The sequence below is a fragment of the Mustela erminea genome, chromosome 11 (genome assembly GCF_009829155.1).
Source record: "Mustela erminea isolate mMusErm1 chromosome 11, mMusErm1.Pri, whole genome shotgun sequence".
Lineage (NCBI taxonomy): Eukaryota > Metazoa > Chordata > Mammalia > Carnivora > Mustelidae > Mustela > Mustela erminea.
In genome coordinates, this window is record NC_045624.1 from 70,022,645 (window position 1) to 70,048,399 (window position 25,755).

At 36.2% G+C, this 25,755-nt stretch overlaps 1 protein-coding gene across 7 annotated transcripts in view; it reads right to left on the bottom strand.

The window, feature by feature from the left end:
- Positions 1 to 19,704, bottom strand: part of GNGT1 (G protein subunit gamma transducin 1) — a 369,437-nt gene extending 349,733 nt beyond the window's left edge. For all 7 annotated transcript variants that reach the window (XM_032304831.1, XM_032304829.1, XM_032304832.1 and 4 more), the window contains exon 1: positions 19,033 to 19,704. Coding sequence is in view for 4 of the 7 variants with exons in the window: in XM_032304826.1 (XP_032160717.1) it covers positions 19,033 to 19,335 (303 nt within the window). In the remaining 3 variants the exon portion in view is untranslated. The remainder of the gene's footprint in view (positions 1 to 19,032) is intronic.
- Between the last annotated feature and the right edge of the window lie 6,051 nt (positions 19,705 to 25,755).

The following is a 25,755-nucleotide window of genomic DNA, read 5'->3' on the forward strand; positions in this document are numbered from 1 at the left end:
AATGTAGTGAAAGAGGCCTGACAGCACTCTCTAACCCTTTCCAGCAGGTGAGGACACAGCAGAAGTCAGCAGTATACAATCCAGAAGAGGGTCTTCCCTGGAAGCTGACCATGCCAGCACTATGGTCTCAAAATTTCCAGCCTCCAGAATGGTGAAGAAATATATTTCTGTGGTTTATAAGCCACACAGTCTGTGGTGTTTTGTCACCAAACTAAGACAGTTAGCATATTCCTACATCAATTCTCTTCTTGCAGTATTTTTGCAATGGAGCTATCTATATAAAGTCCAACCATACGAAATAAATAAATGAATTTGGTTTTGCACAATAATATCTTCTTTCCCTTTGACAGGTTAAGGAAGAAAGTTGTCTAAATATTTGGTAAAAACATGTCCTGAAATACAAGAAACTTAGTAAATAAATATCCAATAAGTACTACAGAAAAATAAGAGAAAATAGTGGTCAAAGTGTGGGATTCTGAATAAGGCAGATCTGAGCTCAAAAGGGTTTTCCACTTGGTAGCAATATTATCATGGAGACACTTAACCTCTCTAAGCTTTATCTTCCTAATCTATTAAATATACAAATGAGAGAAACTGTAAGGACAAAATTAAATTACAAATAAAAAAATGAAAATCTACTTAAGCAAACTGAATGAAGTGACACGTTAGTGTTCAGCAAAGGGTAACTTTTATTATTAAAAATTACTGTTATTACTTGATTTATTTTTTTCTAGGCCATAATAACACTATTTTATTTTCATTACTTGCTAAACTACTGCAGTTCAAAGAGAAGGCATCGGGAATGGTCTTATGTGGATCACAGTCTATTGCAGGAACAAGACATGTTAACGAGCAGTTAGAATACAGTGAGATTATTTCTAGCACAGTATGAAAAATGGTCCATGGTATTTCAAGGGAAAAAGATATTATAGGTGACTTCTACCTCAGAATGAGGGAATGTAAAGGGTTGTAAAGATGACAGATCCTCAATTCTGCTAGGACATTCAAGTTTACTTAAAAGTACCTATATGGGTCTGTTCATTTGAATCCATTTTCCATAATCACTACTTTAAATTTTATCCAGCCCTCTTCACATTTATAGTTCCTGCTCTCTATCCCCACATTCTCTACAGACAACAGTGCTTCAGGGTTCGGGAGGAAAGAGACGTCATCAGGTTAGAACCAATTAATTTCACTTTTCCTAATATGTAAATCTATATATACTAGAACCTATCAATATTCTCTCCTTCCTGTCACACTGAAGAAAATTAACCTCCAAGTGTACTCTGGATCTCATCTCCCCAGCCCTTTCAGGAAACCACTGTCTATTCCTCCTTCTCTCAACAGCTCTGTTCAACTGGATCCTTCTAGTTGGCTTTTAAATGTTAAGTGTATCCCATAGAAAAAATAAAATAAACCAACATCTCCAGACACTTTCTGACTTTCTTCCCTTTACAAGGACACTTCCTTAGAGTTTTCTATGCTTAGTAATTTCTTTTTTTCACTCCCACTCATCTTATTCTAGTCTGGTTTATGTCCCCATCACTACATGAAAGTAGTTCTGTTAAAGGTAACCAATAACTTCATTTGACTAAGCCCAAGCGAAATATTTCTTCTTTGACATCTGGGGAGCATTTGTCACATGGACAATGCTCTTTTCCTTGAAGCACTTGTTTTCTTGGTTTCCAGGATACAATATTGCTTTTGTTTTTACAACTGATTACCTCTCTGTCTCCTGTGTGGGCTTACTGACCTGCACTTGGCTATTATATTATGAAGATTCTTGAAGTTCCATCCTCTTCTCATGTCATAGTCTAAATAAGTGATGTCACCCATGTTTGTGACTTTAATTATCACCAGTATAACAAGGAATCATACCAAGTGCACACATGGCATCTCCAATTAATTGTCTTAAAGACATCAAATTCTACATTTCTAAAACCCAATTCATGTTTTTCACTTCCCACAACACTTATAATCTACTTAGCATGGTGGTGTTCTAATGTGTGAAAAAGTATTAATAGTGATAAACCAAATATCTGCTTTAACTTATCCATCTCCCTTATCCCCCAATCTCTTACAAAATCTTATCAAATTTAGCTCCTAAATATCTCTTACTTCTGTTCTTCTTTATTTCCACTGCCACCCCCACAATCCAAGCTGCCCTTACCTCTCATTCCAATAACTATAGTATCTTCTGTAGTCATTTTCTATTACCAAGTAACAAGTTATCACAAACTTAGTGTCTTATAACAACATCAATCTGGTAGTTCATAATTGCATAGGTCAGAAATTCAGCATAGGGTAAGCACAGATAAGTTCTCTCTCTCCATGGCATCAAAAACTGATATCAAGGATCAGGTAGGCTGAGTTCTTATCTGTGAGCTCTGAGGGAAAACCTACTTGAAGCTCATTCTAGTTATTGGCAGAATTAAGTTCCTCGCAGTTGGAGGACTGAGGTTCTTATTTCCTTGCTGCCTGTCGGTCAGGGACTACTCTCTGCTCCGACATCTTAATTCCTTTCCTTCCATCTTTATGCCATCAATGACACATAAAATCCTTCTTGTGCTCTGAATCTCTGACCTCCTTTTCTGCAAACCGCTAAAGAAAATTCCCTACTTTTAATCCACAAGATAAATTCCCTACTTTTTATCCACAAGATAATCTATGTATTTTAAGGTTAACATATTTGAGGATTCAATTCATCTGTAAAACATTTTCACAGGATATCAAGATCAGTATTTGACTGAACAACTGGGAGAAAGTATACATACACCAGAGAATAAGAATCTTGAGGGCCATCTAAAAATTCTGCCTACTACAGTCTCTATACTCATTCTTATCCTCGCTTACAGTTCGTTCATGTTTCAGCCAAAGTAATCACTCTACACCCCATCCTTGACACTGAATACATTCCATGGGGTTTTGTTTGTTTCTTGGTAAGAGCATCTATGTAAGGTAAAGTGGAAAGTAAATATCTGTCTTTGTATAATTTTGTTCAAAAAAGCATCATATAATTTGCATACATGTGGTGGATAATCATCTAGCCTAAGAGTCATCAGCAAGGAAGAAATGCATCAGGCCCAAACACAATAGCCTCAAATATTAGACCATTCATTTTAGAATGACATGATGGTTCAATGATCCAAATTATAAATCTAATTTGAGCATGTAAGTAGACAGTTTCGGGAACCACCTTAGGGAACAGTTTGTATAGACAACTCAGTGAAAGCTGAGTGGAATAAAAAATAAATATTGAACAGAAAGAGGGCTGGAGTTTTGAAAAAATATAAAAATTCAAACATGCATATTTAGAAGTGTGATACTAGAGACCTCCTATTTCTCCCACTGACACAATTGCTTATGTCAATGTGAGTAAATCATATTTTCATTAGCTGGACCATCAACCAATTGGTATGCTTACAAAGACAGTTTTTCAGATGAGGGGAAAAAATGGTTTGCTTCCTTGAAAGGACAATTAACTGAAATGGGATTTTCGTGTTGTAGATAGCCAGTAGCTATATGGAACAGTTCTGTTTAACTGTTATGGTGACCAAGGACAGCAGGGCTGACTGGCAAATGAGCTAGAAAAGTTACTGTCAATGGAAATAATGAAGTATGGATGTGCAGAACCTGGAAGGAACAGCAAACAGCTTGGGATAAAATCGAAAAACAACATGAAACTTGGGAGGCTACAAAGTCATATTTTGAAGTATATGGTAAAGAATCTCATTTCCTTTTTTTTTTTTAAGATTTTATTTATTTATATGACAGAGAGAGATCACAAGTAGGCCAAGAGGCAGGCAGAGTGAGGGGTGGAAACAGGCTCACCGCCGAGCAGAGAGCCTGATGCGGGGCTCGATCCCAGACGCCGGGATCATGACCTGAGCCAAAGACAGAGGCTTTAACCCAATGAGCCACTCAGGCACCCCAAGAATCTCATTTTCTTAGAGTACTGTAAAAGCTTTACCACACGCTGAAACTTGGGCAGAAGTGCAATGATTTCAGAGATCCTCCATCTCTCAGCATGCTATGGCATCGTTTGCAGAGCTCCCTAGGTGCAGCAGGACAAACCATGTAGCTATGCTTTAGCAGAGAAACCACATTACTCCTCTGTCCCACTTCCACATTGCTTTTCTTTTTTGGGGAGGCAAGCTAAGCTAGTCTTTGCAGAATTTGAGTCAAGATGAACTGCTTTGACATCAAAAAGTCTGAGCTTAAATGCCAGCTGCTCAGAAGAGTAGTAGGAAAGCCAAGTACTACTCCTATTACTCCTACTACCTGGAGATTTTGGCACTCTCTCCCACTGGGAATAGAGACCTTAGTCCCTTAGTTGGGCAACCAGAAAAGCCATCTAAGATGTTATCAGAGAAATTCTGACTATATCTCCTCATAACATGCAAACAGAAGTTTACTTTATTCTTCAGGTTGGGAGAACCATTGGAAGTTTCCAAACACGGGACAGAAATGATTAAGCCCGTGTTTAAAAGAATAACCAGCAACAACATGAGAGAGGGATTTGGTCAGAGAACATACATAAGAGGTAGAGACATTACAAAATAAGCCAGATCATGAAGTACGCAGATATTCTGGAAAAAGGGGATGGATTCTAGAGATCTGTATTAACTCAGTCATCCTAATTTTCATTAAAACACTACTCAATCATCCAATCGGTATATTCATATATATTCTTCTTGGATCTAGATTGTCGCTAGGACATCAATATCATTAAAGACCCAAGTAATTGTCCACAACTTTTCCACACTTAATTCTTTAGACATCAACGAAGCCATGAAGTATATAAATAGAATCTAAGTTTTATACAAAATCAGCACCTAAACAAAATATATATTAGTTAAAGCATTTTGAAAGCTGTAAGTCACTAAACAAATGTAAAAAATTCCTGATACTTGATCTTGCCTAGGTGGACTCAACCCCACTTCCATCTGACCACCTAAACATGCAAACCCCAGAGAATAAGATTAATCTATCCATGGTTCTTTGACTTCTCTGAGTATCAGGATGGTCTCAGAGGTAGCCCAGAATACTGATCTTTATTGAATGATACTCTAATCTGGAGTCTTATCCTTTGGTCATTTCTACTTTCTCAGTAACAGGGGACTGCTCACTCTTTCTGATCTATTGGCAGCTTCCTAATCTGCTGATAGAATCACAGAATCATTAGATTCAATCCAGACAATTTTTATTAAGCGTTTACTATCTATGCAGCATGACATAGTAGACAAAGTGGGAGAAGCTATTGGTAAGTAAGCAACTATTACTATCCTCAAGTAATCTCTAATCCAGTTAGGAAGATAGATAGAATCAATTAAATGTAGTGTCAGAAGTGGAAGAAAAAAAAAAAAAAAGAAAGTATATATAAAGTGCTATGGGGTATAGAGTAGATATCAAATTGTTACCCTACTTTTCCCTACAGTAATTTTCCAGACAGCCTTACCAAAAACTGAAAACTGAATTTATTTCAGAGGCAATTCATATTAAAATAAAATAAACTGAAAGAAACAGTGTAAGATCAGTTATTCCTAACATTATCAAAACTTAAAGTTTCTAAATATCTCTATATGAGAGCAATTTTAATTTTACATTGTTTTCAAACAATGTAAAAAACATTGTAAAATTAATTTTGAAAACCAAGAATGACCAAAAAATTATCTTTAGTTTGGTCAATAATTTACAAATTAAATTTTACATGTATCTATTAGGGAAAATACATTGTAAAAAATCTTTTTAATTATTAAGGTATTTTCCTTAAATTAATAGACATTTGAAATCAACTATTTTAATTTTAGTAATCACAGGAACATCTACTTATATTTGAAAAATCAAAGAACATACAAATGAGCCACTTTCAGTTTATAGAAAATATTTGATGTATTCAAGGATTTACATTTTCTTTATAACTCTAATGATTTTTTACCAGCTTCCAAAGATTTGAGGTATATAATTGGAGAGTCACTGATCCAAGTAGCCTATAGTTCTGAAAAGGAGTCAGAACTGTTTGGATCTCGGGGGCACTGAGAAAGAATTAGAAAGTGTGTGGGAAGCTAGGATTGAATTATGAATAATCATAGATGCTTTATATCCAGGAAGTCAGTGTGACTTACTGAGATGTTTTTTCCTCATCTAAAGTAAATAAGTCCCTAACATAAAATGTTAAAATTAGTGGGGACACTTAATGATTTTCTGCCGTGGACCTTCTTATTTTACAATGAGGAAACTTAAAGAAGTTAAAATACTGCTAAGAGTTACTAGCAATATAGCCAAAAGTATGACCTAGGTTTTTTTTTTTTTTAATTTAAATATGTTGTCTTATCCAATTGATTAAATTAAAGAGAAATCCTTTTGTTCTACTTTTAATGCTTTAAAAGATTGGTTATGGGATGCCTGGATGGCTCAGTTGATTAAGCATCTGCCTTCAGCTCAGGTCATGATCTCAGGGTCTTGAGATAGAGTCCTATATTAGGCTCCTTGCTCAGAGGGAGGAGTATTTTCCCTCTGCTTTCTGCTCCCCTTGCTAGTGTGTGCATGCAGGTGGCCTCTCTATTTCTCTGACAAATAAATAAATAAAATCTTTTAAAAAAAAGATTGGTTGTAGTCCATTTTTTCCAGTAATACATGTAAAATTTAATTTGTGATTTACTGACCAAGCTAAAGGTAAATTTTAATGTTATTTGTACAGGAAAAAAACAACTTTTATGAAGAATATAAAATCTATATTGATAGCAATTTGTGTACATGTAAGTTTGTCTGGAAACTTGAAAATACAAATTGATACATTATCCTTTCCAAGAATGAGAACTCCAAATAAATCACAAACAAATTAAAGCTTGTTTCCTCCTAGAAAGATTTGTGTCTGAAGGATCTGTGAGTTCACTAAGTATTTAAGTAATTAGAAGAAGAAATATTGGATAATACAGGGAATGATACTTCATCCCTATTTCTACAATAATTACTTGCCTTCATTTCCTAAAGTCTTAGCTGAAGAGCTAATTTCCTTTCTGTTGTTCTGTCTATAAATGAGATTGTCGTTTGCTTCTGTTTAACTCTGATTAAAAGTAATAACCACTTAACTTTGACTATTTAATCAAGTTTTGATCAAAATCACCTGTCATTGACAATAATAGAATTCAAAATATGTATTATATGATATATTTGTCAAGGATTGTATGTTGTGTTTCAAACAAGAAAACAAATCCTATATTGCATGTCTTTAAAGAGCACTCATATTCTTTTGCAGAATTGACCGTTGCTAGGTTTTGTCACCAAGAGGTCAAAATAGTTCAGGAGAGAGAAGGCTTTTGCATCAAGCAAAAGAAAAAGCTGGGGCTGAAGGCCCTGTATAAAGATGTGTCACTGGGGGGCGCCTGGGTGGCTCAGGGGGTTAAGCCTCTGCCTTCGGCTCAGGTCATGATCTCAGAGTCCTGGGATCGAGCCCCACATCCGGCTCTCTCTCTGCCTGCCTCACTGCTTACTTGTGATCTCTCTCTCTCTCTCTCTCTCTCAAATAAAGAAACAAAATCTTTAAAAAAATAAAATAAATAAAAATAAAAATATTTAAGATGTGTCACTGGTTACAACACTGGGATGAAACCTTTCCAAAGCCATCAGACATTATAACTACTGAATCAAGATTACAAAATAAATATTTAAAGTAAAATAAGACATAACAATTTGAAATAGAATAGGAAAAATACAGATCTGTACAAGATATACTAAAGGAAAATAGTCTAGAAAGCAAGTTGAGTCTGCAGAAAAAAAAAATGTTTTAAACCCAAAATGGTGAAGGCATGAATATACATCAGTAAAGATACAGAAGATCAAATGACACTAATAACCACATTTACCTAAATAGTAGCTATATGAGATAATGGATATGCTAACTAACCTTATTGTGGTAATCATTTTGTAATATATATGTATCAAATTATCAGGTTGTATACCTTAAACTTACATAATGTCATTTGTCAATTATATCTCAATAAACCTGGGGAAAAAAGAACCACATTAACCTAATTGTCAATTACATAGCACTATACTCAATAACTGAAAATACATATTCATTTCAAGTGCTCATGAAATATACATGAAGATAGACAATAGGGACCATAAAATAAATCTTTAAAATATTTTAGAATACTAAAAGTATATAAAATGTATTCCCTGACCACAATGGAAATAAATTACAAATCAAAAAAATAATACATTGAGAAAACCCCCAGATATCTGGAAATCAAACAATTTACATTTAAACAACTCAAGGGTCAAGAAGAAGTCACAAAGAACATTAGAAAATATTTGAACCACTGATAAAAGCACAACACATCAACATCTTTGATATGTAGCTAAAGCAGTACTTAGAGAAAATTCTAGTAACTAAATGCTTATATAAGGAAAGAAGGTCTCAAATCAATGACCTAATCTTTTCCACTAGAAATTAGAAAAAGAATAGCCAATTATACCTAAAGCAAGCAGAAGGAAAAAAATAATAAATACAAAGGTAGAAATCAAGGAAATTGAAAATAGAAAACCAATCAATAGAATCAATGAAACCAAAGTTGGTTCTTTAAAAAGATAGTAAGAGGGGAGCCTGGGTGACTCAAAAGGTTAAGTGTCCAACTCTTGATTTCAGCTTGGGCCATGATCTGAGGATTGTGAGATTGAGCCCCATGGGCCCAGTGTGAAACCTGCTTGGGAGCCTTTCTCCCTCTGCTGCTTCCCCCTCTTAAAAAAAAAAAGAAAGAAAGAAAGAAAGAAAAAAAGAAAGAAAGAAAGAAAGAAAAAAAGATAAAAAGATCAATAAGACTGAAGACCTCTATTAAAGTTCACCACAAAAAAGAAAACACAAATCATTAATACTAGGCATAAAATAAAGGAAATCACCACAGATCTTGAGACACTATGAATAGCTTTGTACCAGTAAATAGGAAATTTTGATTAAATGAACAAATCCCTGGAAAGCCACAAATTATAAGGGCTTAATCAGGGAAAAAAATACATAACCTTATAACCTGAATAAATTTATACACATTAAAGAATGCAATCTTTACTTGAAAAACCTCACAAAGAAAATTTCAGGCCCAAATAAGTTCACTGGTGAAGTCTACAAAATATTTAAGGAAGAAACACCAACTTTACACAGTATCTTTATCTACCAGAAAATTGAGGAGAAAGAAATATATCCCAATTTATTTTATGAGGTGAGACTTTGTTGTGATATCAAAAATCAGATAAAGATATTATAAGAAAAAAGTACAGAACAATATTCCTGAAAAAACGTAAATGCAAAAAATAAATAGAAAATACAAAAGTTTTTAAGAGAATTATAAAGGAACAGAAAAAACACAAATGAAAGGAAGCTGCTGGATGCCCAATTTCTACTGGAAGAGGCTGATACAATTACTCAGATATATGCACATGCTACCTTTCACAGAAAAGGGAATATGATTAAGAGGGTGAAACCAAGAATGGATAGAACACAGCCAATACCCTCTAGCCACAAATGAGAACTCAGGGGGGCAAAGCAGAAAGCTGTGAAGGATTATCTCCAAGTCCTGAAACCTAATCAAGGAACTCAGGCTAAAAACTTGTCCTGGCCAAATTTCAGAACTGCATTGGACCAATGATTCCTTTTTATCTTCCATTTTGCCCTTTTTGTATTCTAATGCCTATAACTGTTTTTTTTTTTTAAGAATTTTATTTATTTGACAGAGAGAGATCACAAGTAGGCAGAGAGGCAGGCAGAGAGAGAGGAGGAAGCAGGCTCCCCACTGAGCAGAGAGCCCGATGTGGGGCTCGATCCCAGGACCCTGGGATCATGACCTGAGCCGAAGGCAAAGGCTTTAACCCACTGAGCCACCCAGGCTCCCTATAACTGTTAACAATACTCATCTTGTTGGGGATGAGAGTTGGGTTCATATAAGTTTTCTCTTTAGTTTTATAGGTCCACAGACAAAAATTAATTATGCCCCAGGAGTTACACTTAATGGATTATACCCAAGAGCCTCATCTGCATATGATTTAGATGACTTAAATGTTGAGAGTTTAGCCTTTGAAGCTAATGAGATTTAGAGGAGATTCTGGATGTGAGCCAATGCTGTAATGGGGTAAGACTCTTGGAATCCTCAGGAGGCAATGACTGTGTTGTTCATTTGGCAGGGGCTTGAATCTTTGGGGTCCAGATGGCAGATTGTGGTAAGCAGAATTCTAGGATACCCCTCAAGAATTTCTACCTCCCTGCTGTACATGCCCTGCATAATACTTGGGACCTTGAATATGATAGGTTTTACTCCAGTGATTACATTATAGCAGAGATGACCTTAAGACAGGAAGATTACCAGGTAGGTCTGGCCAGATTATATGAGCCATTAAAAGCAGAGAGTTTTTTTCAACTGGTCACAGAAGAGATATGCAGATTGTCAAATCCATGAGAAGGATTTGATATGTCATTGCTGGCTTGAAAATCGAAGTTATTAACTTGCGCTGGAGTGACAGAATATGGAAATGGGCAAAAAGTAGTAGAATATGGAAATGGGGGACAAAATAAGGAAGGAAGACAAAGAAGGATAATTATATGACCTAATTACATGTAAAAGTATGTATCTGGGAATGTGGGTGAATGCACAAAGGATATATTAGAAGATTAACTAAAATATTAGCAATAATTATATAGGGATACTGAGATTTCAGGAGATCTTAACTTTCTTGTATTTGTGTGGATCGTTTGAATACATTAATGTAAAGATATATTATTTTTTTAGTACTGAAAAAATGTAACTGTTTTTAACATGAGGGAAATAAAATTTATATATAATTGTTTAAAAAATAATCTACAAAACTATGTGATATTACAAATAACAAAACAAGATTGGAAGTTGAGGGGGTTAAGATGGGAGACAGATATTCTGTAAATCAATAAGAATAAAGTCAAATAATCAAAGAGGAAAAAATAGTAAAGGATATGAACAAAAAAACTTTTCAGAAAAACAAAAACTAGTAGCAAATAAACATAATACAACATAGTGGTGATCGCATAAAAGCAAAATAAAACCATAGTAAGATATAATTTCATACTTCTAGTCTGGCAAAAATAAATAAAAATAAAGTCTAATAATACCAAATAGTTGATGAGATTATAAAATAAGAACACTTTTATACATGGCTAGAGAAAATACAAGTTTAAGAACAATTTGGGACTATCTGATAAGTTTGAAGATGCACTTTCTATGATTTAGCAATTCTCTGTTACAGACCCTCTCACACATGCACACAAGGAGACATGTACACAAATGTTCACAGCAGCACTACTGCTAGGAGAGAGACAAATTAGAAACAACCTCAGTGTTCTTCAACAGAAGGTTAGATAAATAAATTGCACTCTACTCATCTATGTAAGAGTTGCATCAATATGGATGAATCTCATAAAATTTAATTTGAGTTAAAGAACAAGCTGTCAGAGGAAATACCGACTATGAGACCATTTATTATAAAACAGGCACAATAGCCACAAATGTAGTAAAAGCTTACATGAGAAGATAAACACTAAATTCTGGAGAATGACTGGAGAAGGATAAATAGGATCGACATAAGGATGGTATACATAGGGATTTTCAGCAATAGTTTATATATATATATGTATATATATAGTGTATATATAGCAATAGTGTATATATATATATACACATATGTATGATATCTCTATACATATGATGTATATATGATATAAATATGACATATATTATATCTCTCTGTATATGATGTCTCTATATATATCTCTCTGTATTTTATAGCTATGACAAAATGTTATGATTAACAAACCTGAATGAAGGATGAATGATGATGAAGACACATGGGTCAATTTTTTCATAACATAGAAAATCCTGTATTATTATGAAAATGTATTTTCTGAACTTCTAATAATTTTTAAAATGGAAATATTTTTAACATTACCTTGCACATATTAGTTGATAAAGTCTCACTATATTTTGCTAGTTGAGGATAATCTATTATTACTAAGCTGTCAAAGTTCTATTAGGGGTCATTTGTTTGATCATAATTTCATGAGGAACAGAACTCTTAACCCCCGGTATTTACTTAACAATCGATCAAACCAAGACATGATTGAGCCAGTCATTTCAACTCCTCAAGATCAATATCAATCACTACGATATTGATTGGAATACAAGGCCAGATATAGATTGTGAAGCTGGAGGAAATGATTGGCTCAATCTGATTCCATAGCAAGTACACAAGCGACCCCAGGGAAGGGAAGCCACAAAATCCTTCCAATGTGTCAGATGAATGAAATTAATTTAGATTCCTACTCTTTTTTTTTTTCTTTCAATCCTCTACTTTACTTCTAGGAAAAAGTTTTGTTTTTAATTCCACCTTTTGGGGCTCAAAAATGACATTATTTCTGAAGGTTTCCTGGACCATTTTCCAAAAAGCAAGTCCAGTCTAGTTAGACTATACAATAATAGGGATGTAGATTCCCCTATGCTGGATTAAGAACCAGAAGATAAAATCCAGAGAAGGAAAATTTGGTAGACTCAGTGAGTTGCATGCAAAGGGACAAGACTGTAATATACTGAAATTTTATAACATAAACCGTAGTATTACTACCTAATATATATCTTCTTGAAATATGAAAACTTTTATAATGAATAGATACCTTTAAATACCCCATGACATATGAAAATGTTTATTTCCATATGATTATGAGTGATTACTAGAATTGAGATGAATCAACACTATGACTATAATATATGAAGAGGAGTCGGTGTGCTTTTATGGGCATTTAAAATGCAAAAGATAAAGATACTACTATTTGGGCTTCTTTCATTATCTTCTTAAGCCAATCCCCACATTGCCACATGCAATTGTGGAACGTAGTAATTGGTGGTCAGTCAAGAAGAGTGAAACAACATAATCTGGGTATTCAAATTAGCAGAATTCTGACTAACCAGTGAACAAATACCTCTATTATTCTACTAACAAGTATCCAACTCAAAGAGTAGAGTTATACATAATATCTACTGTTACATAAAATGTCGCCAGCAGCCCTCTGAAAGTCTTTTTGAATACATCGTCTCATCTTCCAAGTTAGGGGAAAGAAAGAGAATATCCCTACAGAGCTCTGGCCATTAAGCCTCTGCACAGCAGTGTGGGGAGAGGTAATCTCATCCAGCAAAGGAAAAGATGTAGATCACATTATTCATGGATACCACCTGCTGGTAGACATGCAGCGTTGCCACACAGAGAAGGGCACAGAGGGGAAATACACACTGAAATGGAAAGACCAGAGTATACTGAATAGAAGAAATAATATTTAGGGGGGAAAAAGCAATGAAATTGAGTAGACTATATAGCAAGCTGGTGACAACATCTTACTCCTTGAAGAGCTTTTTGTTCTGGGTTTTAACTTAACATCTGTAGTAGCAGTGACATTAGCAATGGGCTCCACTTTATAACTTTGTAACTACTAATAATTATACATAAATCTAAGATCTATAGACTATTAATTCTTATATCAAGAGCAGTGATTCTCGAAGGGAACAATTTTTGTTCCCCTTGCCCCCACTGGGAAATATGTCAATGTCTGGAGAAAATTATTGTTACCAAGGGGCTGGGGGAGGCTGTGCTAATGACATCTAGGAAGTAGAGGCCAGGGATGCTACTAAACAGGACAGCCCCCCACAACAAGATATAATCCAGCCCAAAACAAAAACAGTGCCAAATCCTGACGTAGAGGAAACAATTCGAAAATTAAAATACAGAAAATATTTCTCTTTATTTAATAAACATTTATGGAGTGCTTATTATACAGCCAGTGCTCTTCTAAAAGCTTTACAAACATTAATGTATTTTATTATCATAACAATCCTAAGAGGTGTATATTAATAGTCCCAATTCTAAAATGGGGAGACCAACACAAAGGGGTTACATAGCTCGTGCAAGATGCAAGGACTAGCAAGTGCTACAGTCATAATTGGAATCCAGGAACCTTAGCTCCATAGTCCACTTCCTAAACTATGAAACTATGCTGATGACCTTTCTGTGGACATATCCTTTCAGCCCAAGTAGATATCCAAAAATAGGATTGCCATTTCAGTGATTTTTCCTGCCCATCTTGGGGTCTTCTGCTAAAACCTGATGAAATCAATGTATTGTCAGTTACCACAACCTTTGGTGTCCCTATTTCAAGGGAGTAGGATGGTAGAGTGGCAGGGAGGGAAGCCCTCTGGGTATTGCAATTTAAAGATTTGAATTCAAACTTTATCCCTATGCCTTAACTCTAGAGCCTTCACCAACTTTTTAAGCCTTAGTTTCCTTCTTGTAAGATAGGAATTATTAACACTTGCAGTCTTTCTGCAAGGAATAGACTTATGTGCTGTGCATGGACATAGAAGGCACTGATAGCTATAACAGCCAATAAAAATGATTATCATTATTTTTTCTATTTAATAGACCAGAATTCCTTACTAATAACTGACTGATTCCACCTTCCTTCATCCTTATACTTCTCTACCTCCCTGCCTACCCAAACCTGATTATCATGTTTTAGAAAGATTTTGACTCTCTTAGTATACCCCATTAAATGAAGTTAATATTTGCATTTCCTTGGCTATGCAATAACTGAAGTCACTAGGAAAAAGTGTATAGGAATACTGGCTTTGTGGCTATAGTTCCAGTATCTTGAAAGAAGATTTCTTTATTCATCTTGTTGCTATGTTGATTTCTTTATTTCAGCGAGTTCAGATACAAGATTCAATTTCTCCTATATTATTCCCTTATCTGAAGCAAGACTGGTCTCAGGTAGCAAATAACATTATATATGGTTCAATTTGTGTTTACAGTGTCAAATAGGACTCATTAGATTGCCAGTCGTAGAAGACCCACTTAAGCTAGTTTGGGAAGGGAAGGAGTTTATGCATGAATTCCCACTACTGGGAAGTTCAGAAATGTAGTAGGTCTTGAGGTTTCAAGCATGGTTAGACAGAGGACACTGCCTCTCTGGCCATCTTTCAGAGCCTTCTGTCTCTACTGGCTTTCTCTTTGATTTCTTTAGAATGGACAAGATTATCGATGGCTACCCTTATCAGTGTTACCCACTTATGTTTTGTTTTGTTTTAGGGAGTATATTGTTTTGATAGACTCCCTATTTCTGGCTGGAACTTCCCCGAGAGTCTTTAATATCGTGTCATTGAACATCTGTGGCTAGGGAGATAGACTACTTTGATTTGCCTGGATGATGCCAAGTGTCTTATCCCTCCATAGTCAGGAAGGAGAAAGCTATCCTCATATATTCACAAAAAAAAAAAAAAAAAAATTCCAACAAGAAATAAAAGTTTCATCACTGGAGAAGACTGAAAACATGCTATCTGCTACAGTCACCAAAGAGCTCAAGCTTGGTTTGTTAAGGAAACAAAGTTTGGCTCTGTATTTTCATGCACTAGAGTCCTAAATCAGGGTTCTCATTCTCTTGTCTTGAGAATTTATCTTAATCCGAAAGACTAAATGTTGTACCAGTACTTAAAGAACATTACTGAGAAAAATATATTTAACCACTAAAACGGGGCTAACACTGATGGCAGAAATGGAAATGGATGGGAACCTTGTTGTCAAGAACAGCAAAGGATTTTAAAAATATGGTGACAGGCAAAAAAGTTGTGTCCAGATAAGCAGTTGCCATCTGAGAAGTTTAGTTAAGACAAGAGTCAAGCAAACTGAAATACGTATTAGCAGGCCTCAGTGGCAATACTAAACAAATCCAAACACCCATCCCATCTCTTTTTGACTATTTTCTATAATCTGGCACCCACAATGGTTGGAGGAATAGAGGAACACCTAAGGAACCTTTCATAATGCAACCCAGAGTGGATTAGAAGACATTCTTTCAACATAAAAACACAAAGGAGAAGAGCTCCTTAAGAGAAGTTATATTTGTAATGACACAGCACCAGCTCTTTCGTTGATTAACATAACAAAGAAGTAAATGACAATCCCTATTTGCAACACTTAAGGAATACTAGTCTTCCAAATTCCCCACTTTGGCAATGTCATCACAGAGGCTTCTGTGCCTTCCCCCCTACTTTCAACAACTGAAAACCCTCTCTTAGACTCCCTACCCAATGACTGAATTAGAAGGGACTGAGGAGGAGGAACAACTCAGGTTAGAGGATAGACTTTTCAGGAGGAAACCGAGAAGTTAAAAATCATGGAGCAGCTCTAGGGGTTGACAGAAAGAAGGGGGGTCAGGAAAATATAAAACCAATAATGAAAGCCAGATGATAGAAGCATGGGAATAAACTAATGTGTGAGAGAAACAACTTCTCAATACCCATCACCCTGTATATGTTGGAATAAGACATCTGAACCTGAAGTAGAAGACTATTCTACTTAGACATTCTTCAGGATGCCTTGCATATGCTTAGCTAAGAGTAAGATGGTTTTGTGATGGATTTAGTCACTCCTGTCTTCTACAGTAAGGGAGCAGAAATCTAGGGTGACACATTCACTTGAGACAAGTTTATTGAAAACCTGCTATATATATGCTAGTGTCTGTGTCAGCACCAGGAATAATCAAATAACTAGTACAATACATTACTGACAGAACATAGTGATAGTGCTACTTTGTAACAGTAGAATGGGAGAAAAAAAAAAAAGGAGATGAGACAATAGAGAGAGCTTGGAGAAGGGCATTTGGAAAGTAATACATGGGCCCTGTATTTTAGGAGCTGGGAAACTGGAGGATGTTAAGACTCAAGTTATTCAAATAAAATAAGGACTTGTTATAAACAGGTGTTTAAAATCTAAGAGGAGAGCAGAAGCCCAGGTACTAGAATTAAAATGCCATGGTCAAATCAAGACTAACAATAACACTGACTTGATTTTTAGTGCCCCATAGATCTATATTTCCTGAAATCTCTTCCCTGATAAGATGCGGCAGATCTTAAAACCTAAAGATGAAGATGAACCCACAGGTGATAATGGTATCATATGCAGAAAGAATTAAGTTGTAGAGACAGTTACTAAGTAGTCTATTATGACTAGACAATGAATAGCCACTTAGTCATTCTACTTACTTGTTCTTTGCCTCTTATTCATTTGGGTTCTTCTTTGATTCTTTTAGCTAGGCTACCAACAATTTTAAATATTAGCCAATCACAGCAGTGGAATTATTGTAATTCTTCATCAAATTCCTATTTTTCTTAGAGCATTATCTGTAAAGCATTTTAATGCAATTAACACAAATTGCAGAGAATATGTATATATGCCTTTTATTGGTGCTGATGGCCCAGCTCAGAATGATCCTCCTTAAGCATGAGAATTTTGTATTGCAGTTATTATTTACCAAATTTGTATAATTTGTGTTGTTGTTAAAATGTTTACCCCCCAAATATTTTAGCAAGACCTATACACTCTTTATCAAGTAGCTTTGGGTACTATTGAAACCCTGCCAAATGTCACCAAGGAAACAGACTCAATTTGAAAACCTCAGTTTCAGAGCAAAAGAAAATTATGTTTGGATCTCCACGAGAATTGGTACAATGGTTACATCTGGATAACATTACCGCATGAGGCTCCCCCCTCTCCCCTTCACCCACCAGACGATACGAACATTTTGAATATTCCTCAGAAGTTCATGTAATGTGCAGTTGTATGGGACATTGATTCTACTGGTTTAAACAAACTCTTCAAGAGGCTTTTGAATCTATTCTAATAACAAATAAACTCATTTCTGTTAGAGTTATGCTGCAAACTTAAAGCCCAACTTCCAGGAAAGCGAATAAACAAACAAACAAGCAAAAACTATCCTGAATCTTGATGGAAACCTGGTTCTACTGAGATAAATTTTATGAGGAACACTTTGAGGAAAAAAAAATCTCAAATGTGTTTTTGTCAATTATTAACTTATAAGATTGACTTCCATCTTGTATGCCAGACTGCTGAAAGAAGAATGTAACTGATACTATTTAACCTCAAGGCACTTTGCCTCCAGCCTCTAAATATACCATAATGCCTGGATTTCACAGTCATATTTTTTTAATTATGATTTCTTAAAGCCAAGAGATGAGAACCATTTTGACAGATGTTGGGTTTTGTTGTAACAAATATTGAATGGAATGGTCTCTCAAGGTGGTCTTACTTCATGCAAAATGCCCTTCACTTTCCTGACTCTAAGTAGGAGGCTAAGAGATAATATTAGATCATAAATAATTCCCACAAATCCAAGTTTAAAAATTATGAAAATATCTCATGCATGTAGCCATACTCTCAGCCTCTTACTGATTTCACTTATGAGACTATCTCTAAGTAAAGATTTCATGGAGTTAGTGTGACAGACTCCTTTAATAATGCAATCATTTTTTATGTGTCTTGGTCATGAAGAAAGTTGGGACATGATATCCATGATACAACAAACTTCTCACAAACCGTCACATTTCCTTTATCCTATCTGGTTCAGAAATGAAGACTAGCCTTCTGTCACAGGCTCACAAGAAGAAAAGATCAAAATTATAATTTTTATCAATACACACTTAAGTTTCAGGTAGAAACTGGATTCAATATACAGATTTTTGAGTTCACGGTCCAAGATGGGGACGGAAGAGGATCCTGAAAGTGCTTACTCCTGGAACACCCTAAATCTGCTACTATGTAAAGAACTACTTTCTCTGCAAAAAATACTATCTGAGCCACTCCCAGCCTGAGGCAAAAAAGAGAAGGTCCCTATCAAAGAGGCAGGAAAGGCTAAGACACAACCTCACCATAAATCCCAACACCATCCCCCACAATTCCCTAGCAGGGACCCACAGTGGAGAGGGAACTCAAACTCCACAACTCACTAAGGAGCAAAGGGTTTCAACCCCTATCAGACACCCCCAACTTTTAAAACCTGCATCTGAGAGACAAGCCCCCAAATATCTAGTTTTGAAAACCAAGTCAGGCAGGAGTCCACAAGACCTACAGGTTTGTAGTGAACTGGGCTCTTAATCGGCCCGCCCTTTAACTCACCAGTCTCAGGACCCGGTGTGGGAGCCGCCGATCCAGGGGTGCCCACAATTTATGTGGGAGAGGGGAGTTGGCCTGACGGACAGACTGATGTGACACACTTCTGGGGGCCTGCTGGGATGCTGTCTGGGAAAAGAGGCTGGAGGGTGCCATCTTCGAGGTCTCCCTACGCCTTGCTCCAACTAGTAGGCACATTTTAAATTTTTTTTCTAAACTCGAGATTTGTTTTTCTTGTTGTTTTTGTCTGTTTGTTCCCTTTTCTCTCTCTCCGTCTCTCTCTTTATTTTCTTTGCCTGCGGGCGCCATCTTTGAGCGCTTCCGCGGCCTCCCTCCAGCCGGTGCGTGACATTCTCATGCTCGCTGGCTCGCTCTCTGCCACACTCCAGAGTGCCACTGTCCCCCGCTTTTACACACGTTTGGTGGCCTGATCTTTATGACTGCCGCCTGCCGCAGTCATGTCCCAGGAGATGTCCCTTGCTGTCCTGGCTCTGGTGGCCGAGAGGCTTGTATTTCGGGGTCCCATGGGACTGTAACCCTCAGAAAGACCGATCTTGGCAGGCCAGCAGCCTTAGGGTACTGCACAAACACAGCCCTACTCTTTCTGTGAAAAAGGCCTGTTTTCACTTCTGGGAGCTTCGGCCTGAGAGGCAGGCTTCAGGTGCGGCCCGTCCCCACGAGCTTACAACGTGAACGTGGACGTGGACGTGGACGTGGACGCGGACGTGGGCTGATGCGCACTGCGTCCTCACGCTCTCTCCCTCTGCCTCCCGGAAGCTTGCCTCGGGCTCCCAGGCGGGAGCTTATACTCCGGTCTGGAGGCCAGATTTCGGCAACTACCACCCAGGGAACACCTCTAGATCACCAGGCACATCTGCTTGCAGTTGCACAGGACTGTGTACACTTGTATAATTTAAAAGCTGCTGCCTGAGGGTCTGGATTTCAACCACATGCCACAATATAGCATATTTAAATAAGAAAATAAATAAGAAAAATAATCTTCCCCACTCTCAGGAGCAATCCTTGACTTTTTCATTCATGTCACCCTCCAGTCCTTGTCCATATGCGTTTTCAGAATATGTATTGGCTTTAATCTTCTAATACCGTACTTCTCAAATACAATATTTGCGTTAGAAAAGATCTTTCTTAAAGAGCTATGCTTGAGCTTTACCAAACACAGCGTTACTAATATATACGTCATGAATAACTATGAATATCCTAAGTTACCCTCCTTATGTTTCTTGTGCTCTCCTGCAATATTTCATGGGCTGACTGCTAATTAGTGCCCATCAAAATTAACATATTTATTTCTTCAGTTGCTACTTATCAAACTTAACAGATAGAGTCAGTGGTTCCCCATGTTATATTAGAACCAAACAATTGTCATTTTATTTAAAAACAAATTTCTAAGTTCAAAACCTCTGCATGCATTTCCCATAATCATGTGAGGATTTTTACAAATCTCCTTTTCAGTCTTTCGATTAAAAACTTCCAAATAATAGTATCAATACATATCCATAATAGTTAATTTTAAACAACTCTGCTTTTTAAAACATACCACTACCTCTTCCATTTATGTAAGACTTAATGATTATGGTCTTAAGGTAACATTAAAAATTTCTTTTAGTAAGCCTTACCTGATTATCTTTGTGAACATTTAATATTTTTTACTTGGATGCAGGGTGAGGGATTGGTAACTTCGGAGATCATATACATCAGATTAATTATAGCATATATCCTTCCTTTAAGTAAATGAATTAACCTTATTAAACCTTATTTTGTTTTCAATGCACTTTGTGGTCTTGACTATTTCAATTACACAAACCACATTACAGCACATTAGAAAACTCTAAATAAGAAAATAATCTTCCACATGCTCACCAGCAATCCTTGACTTTTTCATTACTCCCTTCTCCAGTTCTTGTTCATTTTCATTTTAAGAAGTTGTCACAGAATGGTGAACACTCCAGGCTCTATGGCAGGAATGTAAGGAAGTTAATTTTCATCAGACCTCTTTGCATCATTCTGTTGAAAGTTCATGAATACATCTTTTAAAGACCTCTTTTTTTCTGATATTGTTTTTATTTAAAGAAATCAATACTGAGGCTTACTTAAGACAGGTCTTCACCATTGGTTAACATCCATCTCCGCATCCAATGGTATCTCGTTTCTTCTGGTCCTGCATTTAACATCCTATTTGGATTTTTTTTTTTCTTTAAACATGGTTTTGGGATTGAACACAAGGACAAAGAGACCTAACATCTTTTTAGCAATTGTCATATTTTTTTCCCTATGTTGTAAAGAAAAGTTTATGTTTAAAGGAAACTAATCTCTCCTGCTCTAGCCTATATGGAAAAGGGAGAGGTATGAAGGAAGACAATTATTGTTATATCTATTAGAGTAACCATGATATCTGCTAATCCTTTCTAATTATAAGTTGAAAATCTATTTACATTTTAAACAAGTTCTACTATAACTCTTTATGCCATTCTTAAAAAATCATATAGCAGAAGTAAATATCCCCTCAAAATTATTCAGACAAGATACAAACCCAAGAGTTGTTCAGTATAAAAACCCATTTTCCTGGCATCTTAACTTTACTTCTCAACCAGATAAGACACAAAACAGCAAATATTATTAAGTACTATTCTAATTGCATTTCACATGTTTTAACTTTTTTAATATTCACAACAATCCAATGATGTAGATACTATTATGAATCCCATTTGCAAATAATGAAGCAGAGAGGTTAAGCAATTTTCCCAATGCAAGCAATCTGGCTCCATAGTCTTTGGATTTAATCATTGCACATATTTATTCTTTAGATTAAACTTGTCTATCTTGTCTTCACATTCTCACTTACACATCCACAGGACTTACTTGTATTTGAGCATAGCTAAATATACATAAGCAATGCCACCTTAGAATTTTTTTTTAAAATTTTGGGCTAAAAAAATCAAAGATTACATTTTGAATATTCTAGACTTTAAAGAGAATTTCAGGCAATTGTGATTCAACCTCCAAGTTTCTGAGAAAAGATCAAGGAGATTGATGATGTATAGAATAGTGCTTTTCATTTAATTATAGTCCTATACATGGTACAGCAGACAAGGAATTAAACCAGAAGTGAGAAGACCCAGTTCTAGCCATGGTGCTGCTCCGAGATAGATGTGTTAGTTTAGATAAGCCACTTTCTTTTTAAATTAGTTTCTTAATCTGATTAAAAAAAATTCGGAACAAAAATATATGTTTTGCAGCATTAGCTGGATCCTGTTCACCACTGGATTAAGATATATTGATGATGAACTCAGGTACTCCCTGAACACAGAAAGATGCCAGAGATGTTTCTTTACAGCCCAACTGCGAGCATTATGCAGTGCTAGGGAGTTTTCTTTGCCTTCTAACTTTCTACATAGGTTCCCTGGCCCAAATTTTCCATATCTCTTGCTTGGTGAAGGTTACATCCACCTCAGGGTCATGTCTCTGAGTTCTCCTGCTCTGCCCTCAGCCTCTAGCAGCCTGCTTCCTTGAACCTGATGAGGGTTCTATGCACCTTGGGGATAAATCTCTTAGTCTTCTTTCCCTGTACCTACCATTCACACACTATTGCTGTGTTTCACCAAAGGCCCCATGGGAAAGAATTTGTGGCTTTGTGTGGACTTCTTTTGTGACTCATTTGGATTTCTTTACATCCTCAGCTCTCTAAAGAGTTTCTGAAAGACTATAATTTTATAGTAGCTTACATGGCATGTTTTTGTTGTTAAGGATAGGAATGATGGTCTCTATCAATGCTCTACATCAGGAACTGATTTTGGAATGGAAAATTTTCCCTGTTATATATAGCATGACCTTACTCCACAATGTTAAGGGTCTGTGATGCAATTCTTCTATTGCGGCTCACTAGAGACTCCACACATTACATAGTTTGACAATATATCCCTGATGCAAGGCTATAAATTCTTGTTCATCCCAAGTGAATGTGGATCCTGCCAATCCTCTTTCTTGATTGGAGTTGGAGGAAAAACTCCCATCAGATTATCAGTCTCATACAATGTGCCAGAAACTGTATTGATCTAGTTTAATAACTACATCATATCTGGCATAGCAACTATAATTGCGGCTACCACTTTGTTAAATTTTTGGAAGTGTACCATTATTCACCATGGTCCATTTTGTTTTTTCCAGAGCGATTCTTTAGTTTTTGCCTCTGGAAAGAATGCCTTTCCAGAGGCGTTCTTTAGTTTTTGAAAGTGGCACTGATCTCTGCTTTTACCTAGGATGCTTCTGGTTTATTACCTTGCATGGTGGGATGAAATTTCCACATGTTATGTGGTCTTTCCCACTCTAACGGATATTATTCCAAAGGTCAAGGATTCAATAGGTAAGTTCATCAACTTGGTAAATAAATTCATCCATCCTTTTAAACACATAAATATTAGATAAATAACCACAGATAGATCCATGGATCCATTGAATCCAACATCAGATGGACTTAAGTCATGGCTCTATTTTACACATAGTCTCAGTACACTTAACTCAACAAAAGAGCTGTCATAGCTTTGAGGTGCCCTAGATGCAATCTCTGAGACGAGATAAATTAGTTATTTATCGCTGTGCAATAAAATATTAGCAGTTTAAAACAACAAGCATTTCTTATTTTACATAATTTCTGGGAATCAGGAAACCCAAAGTGGCTTAACTATGTGATTCTGTGTTGGGACCTCAAAAGTTTGCAGTCAAATTTTTGACTGGGACTGAAGTCAGCTGAAGGCATGACTGGGCCAGGAGATCTGCTTCTGTGATGGCTGGCTCACCTGGCTGTTCGCAGGAAACCCCAATTCCTTATCTTATGGACCTCTCTATAGAACTGTGTGAACATTCACATAACATAGTAGCTAGCTTCCTCCAGAGCAAGTTATTCAAGGGAAATAGTAAGGAGTACTTTTACCCCATGTGCAAAATAGCATTTTTACCATACCTTATTTGTCAGAAACAAGTTAGTAAGTCTAGGTGAATTAAGGGAAAGAATTTGGTTCCACTTCTTAGAAGGGGTATTTAAGCGTTATGAAAATATTTTAAAACTGCTCCAAAAGGATTTCTTTTTTTTTTTTCTCAATGTAATGATCATGTTTTACTTTTTGCAAGCCATGTATCTCTCTGTTACATTCTCCCAGTTGATTACATTCCAAATAGCCCAAAAGGATTTCAATGCAAATAATTCAATTGGAAGACAATCCTAGGAAATACCAAAAGGAGGAAAGAAAGTAAGACAGAGAAAGAGAGAGAAAAGATCCAGTAAAGAGTATATTTCTGAGTAAATTTCCATTGTAAGCAACTAAAGTGTAAGAGCACTGAGAAACTTAGGAAAACATATCTCAGAGTTTTCTTACCCAAGGTGTGAGTGCACAGAGTATTTATGCAACAACGTCTCTTCAATCATTGGTTGACAAACCTCGTGTATGTTCACAATTCATATCCAGAACTAGTTACTGGCCCCAACCAACTTTAAGGGAATGAGGTTGCTAAGAACTGCATTTCTGTCATCTTCCACGAAGAAGAGAAATGTGTCTGAAACAGGGTAACTAGATATTGGTGAATGTAACTGGTGATGACCACAGTTCTTTAAAGATCAAAGCTCAATCTTAAAGAAAGCCGGGTCTAGAGATTTTGCCACATTGAAAGACTGGTGAGATAACAAAGTTGTAGGGTTGGTCCTGAGGGAAAGGGGATGATAAGGTTTAAAACTGGAGTTCATAGGACCTGAGGGGAAGACATCAGATCTGGGAATTTCCCTATCCCTCTGTCTTCTTTACCAGTGAGTAAGAGAAGGCCTTATCTAACACCTAGAGATTGACTCTTATCTTGGCACTCATTACATGCTTCCCTTACAATTAGCCATATTATCTATTCATACCATTAAGTTGTAGGTCCCTTAATCCACACCTGCCTTCACAGGCAACAGAGGAAGCAATGCCTGCAACTGTGCTGAGCCTCTTCTGAACTCCTCAGGAGTATACCTATTTTCTATTATGAAGTGTACATCCTTGATAATTAAACAGGAAATGACATTAAGAAAAGGAAGAGTTCCCAGCCATTGCACTTGGAAAGGATAAGAGAGTGATGAAAACCATCTCCATTATTTGCTACCTTTCTGCTAACCAATATATCTGGCTAATAGGATTCCCCATTTCCCACACCATGCTTCCTATCTAAAAATGTATTCTGTCGAGGAAGTACACATGTTAAGCTTCTAATAATCCCATTCATTTCCACCACTTCTAGTAGAGTATCTTCCAAATGAAACATGAAATGAAGATCCAGACCTTCTGTGATCATTAGAAATTTCATTACACTTCCCATGAGATTGACATTACTAACCCCAGTGACTTGCTCAATTCAAAGGAAAGTAATTATATTTTGTCTCAGTCCACCTTTTTGAATCTATAATCCACACATTGGGCAACACTTTTGTACATTTTTAGAGAGTTCCTATGTTTGTCAATCACTTTAAGTTTCACAGAGAAGTCTTGACTTTGAACCAAGAAGAAAAAAAAAAAAAAGATGGAGAGCATTTCTTTAAAGAAGCCATAATTTAGCAGTGTTGTCAAATTACACCAACATATTCTGCATTCAGTTTTTGTGTGAATAGATGGATATTACTAGCCTCCACATTACCATACAAATAATCATCAAAATATAGTAAAAGATAGCACGTTTCTCTAATATGAG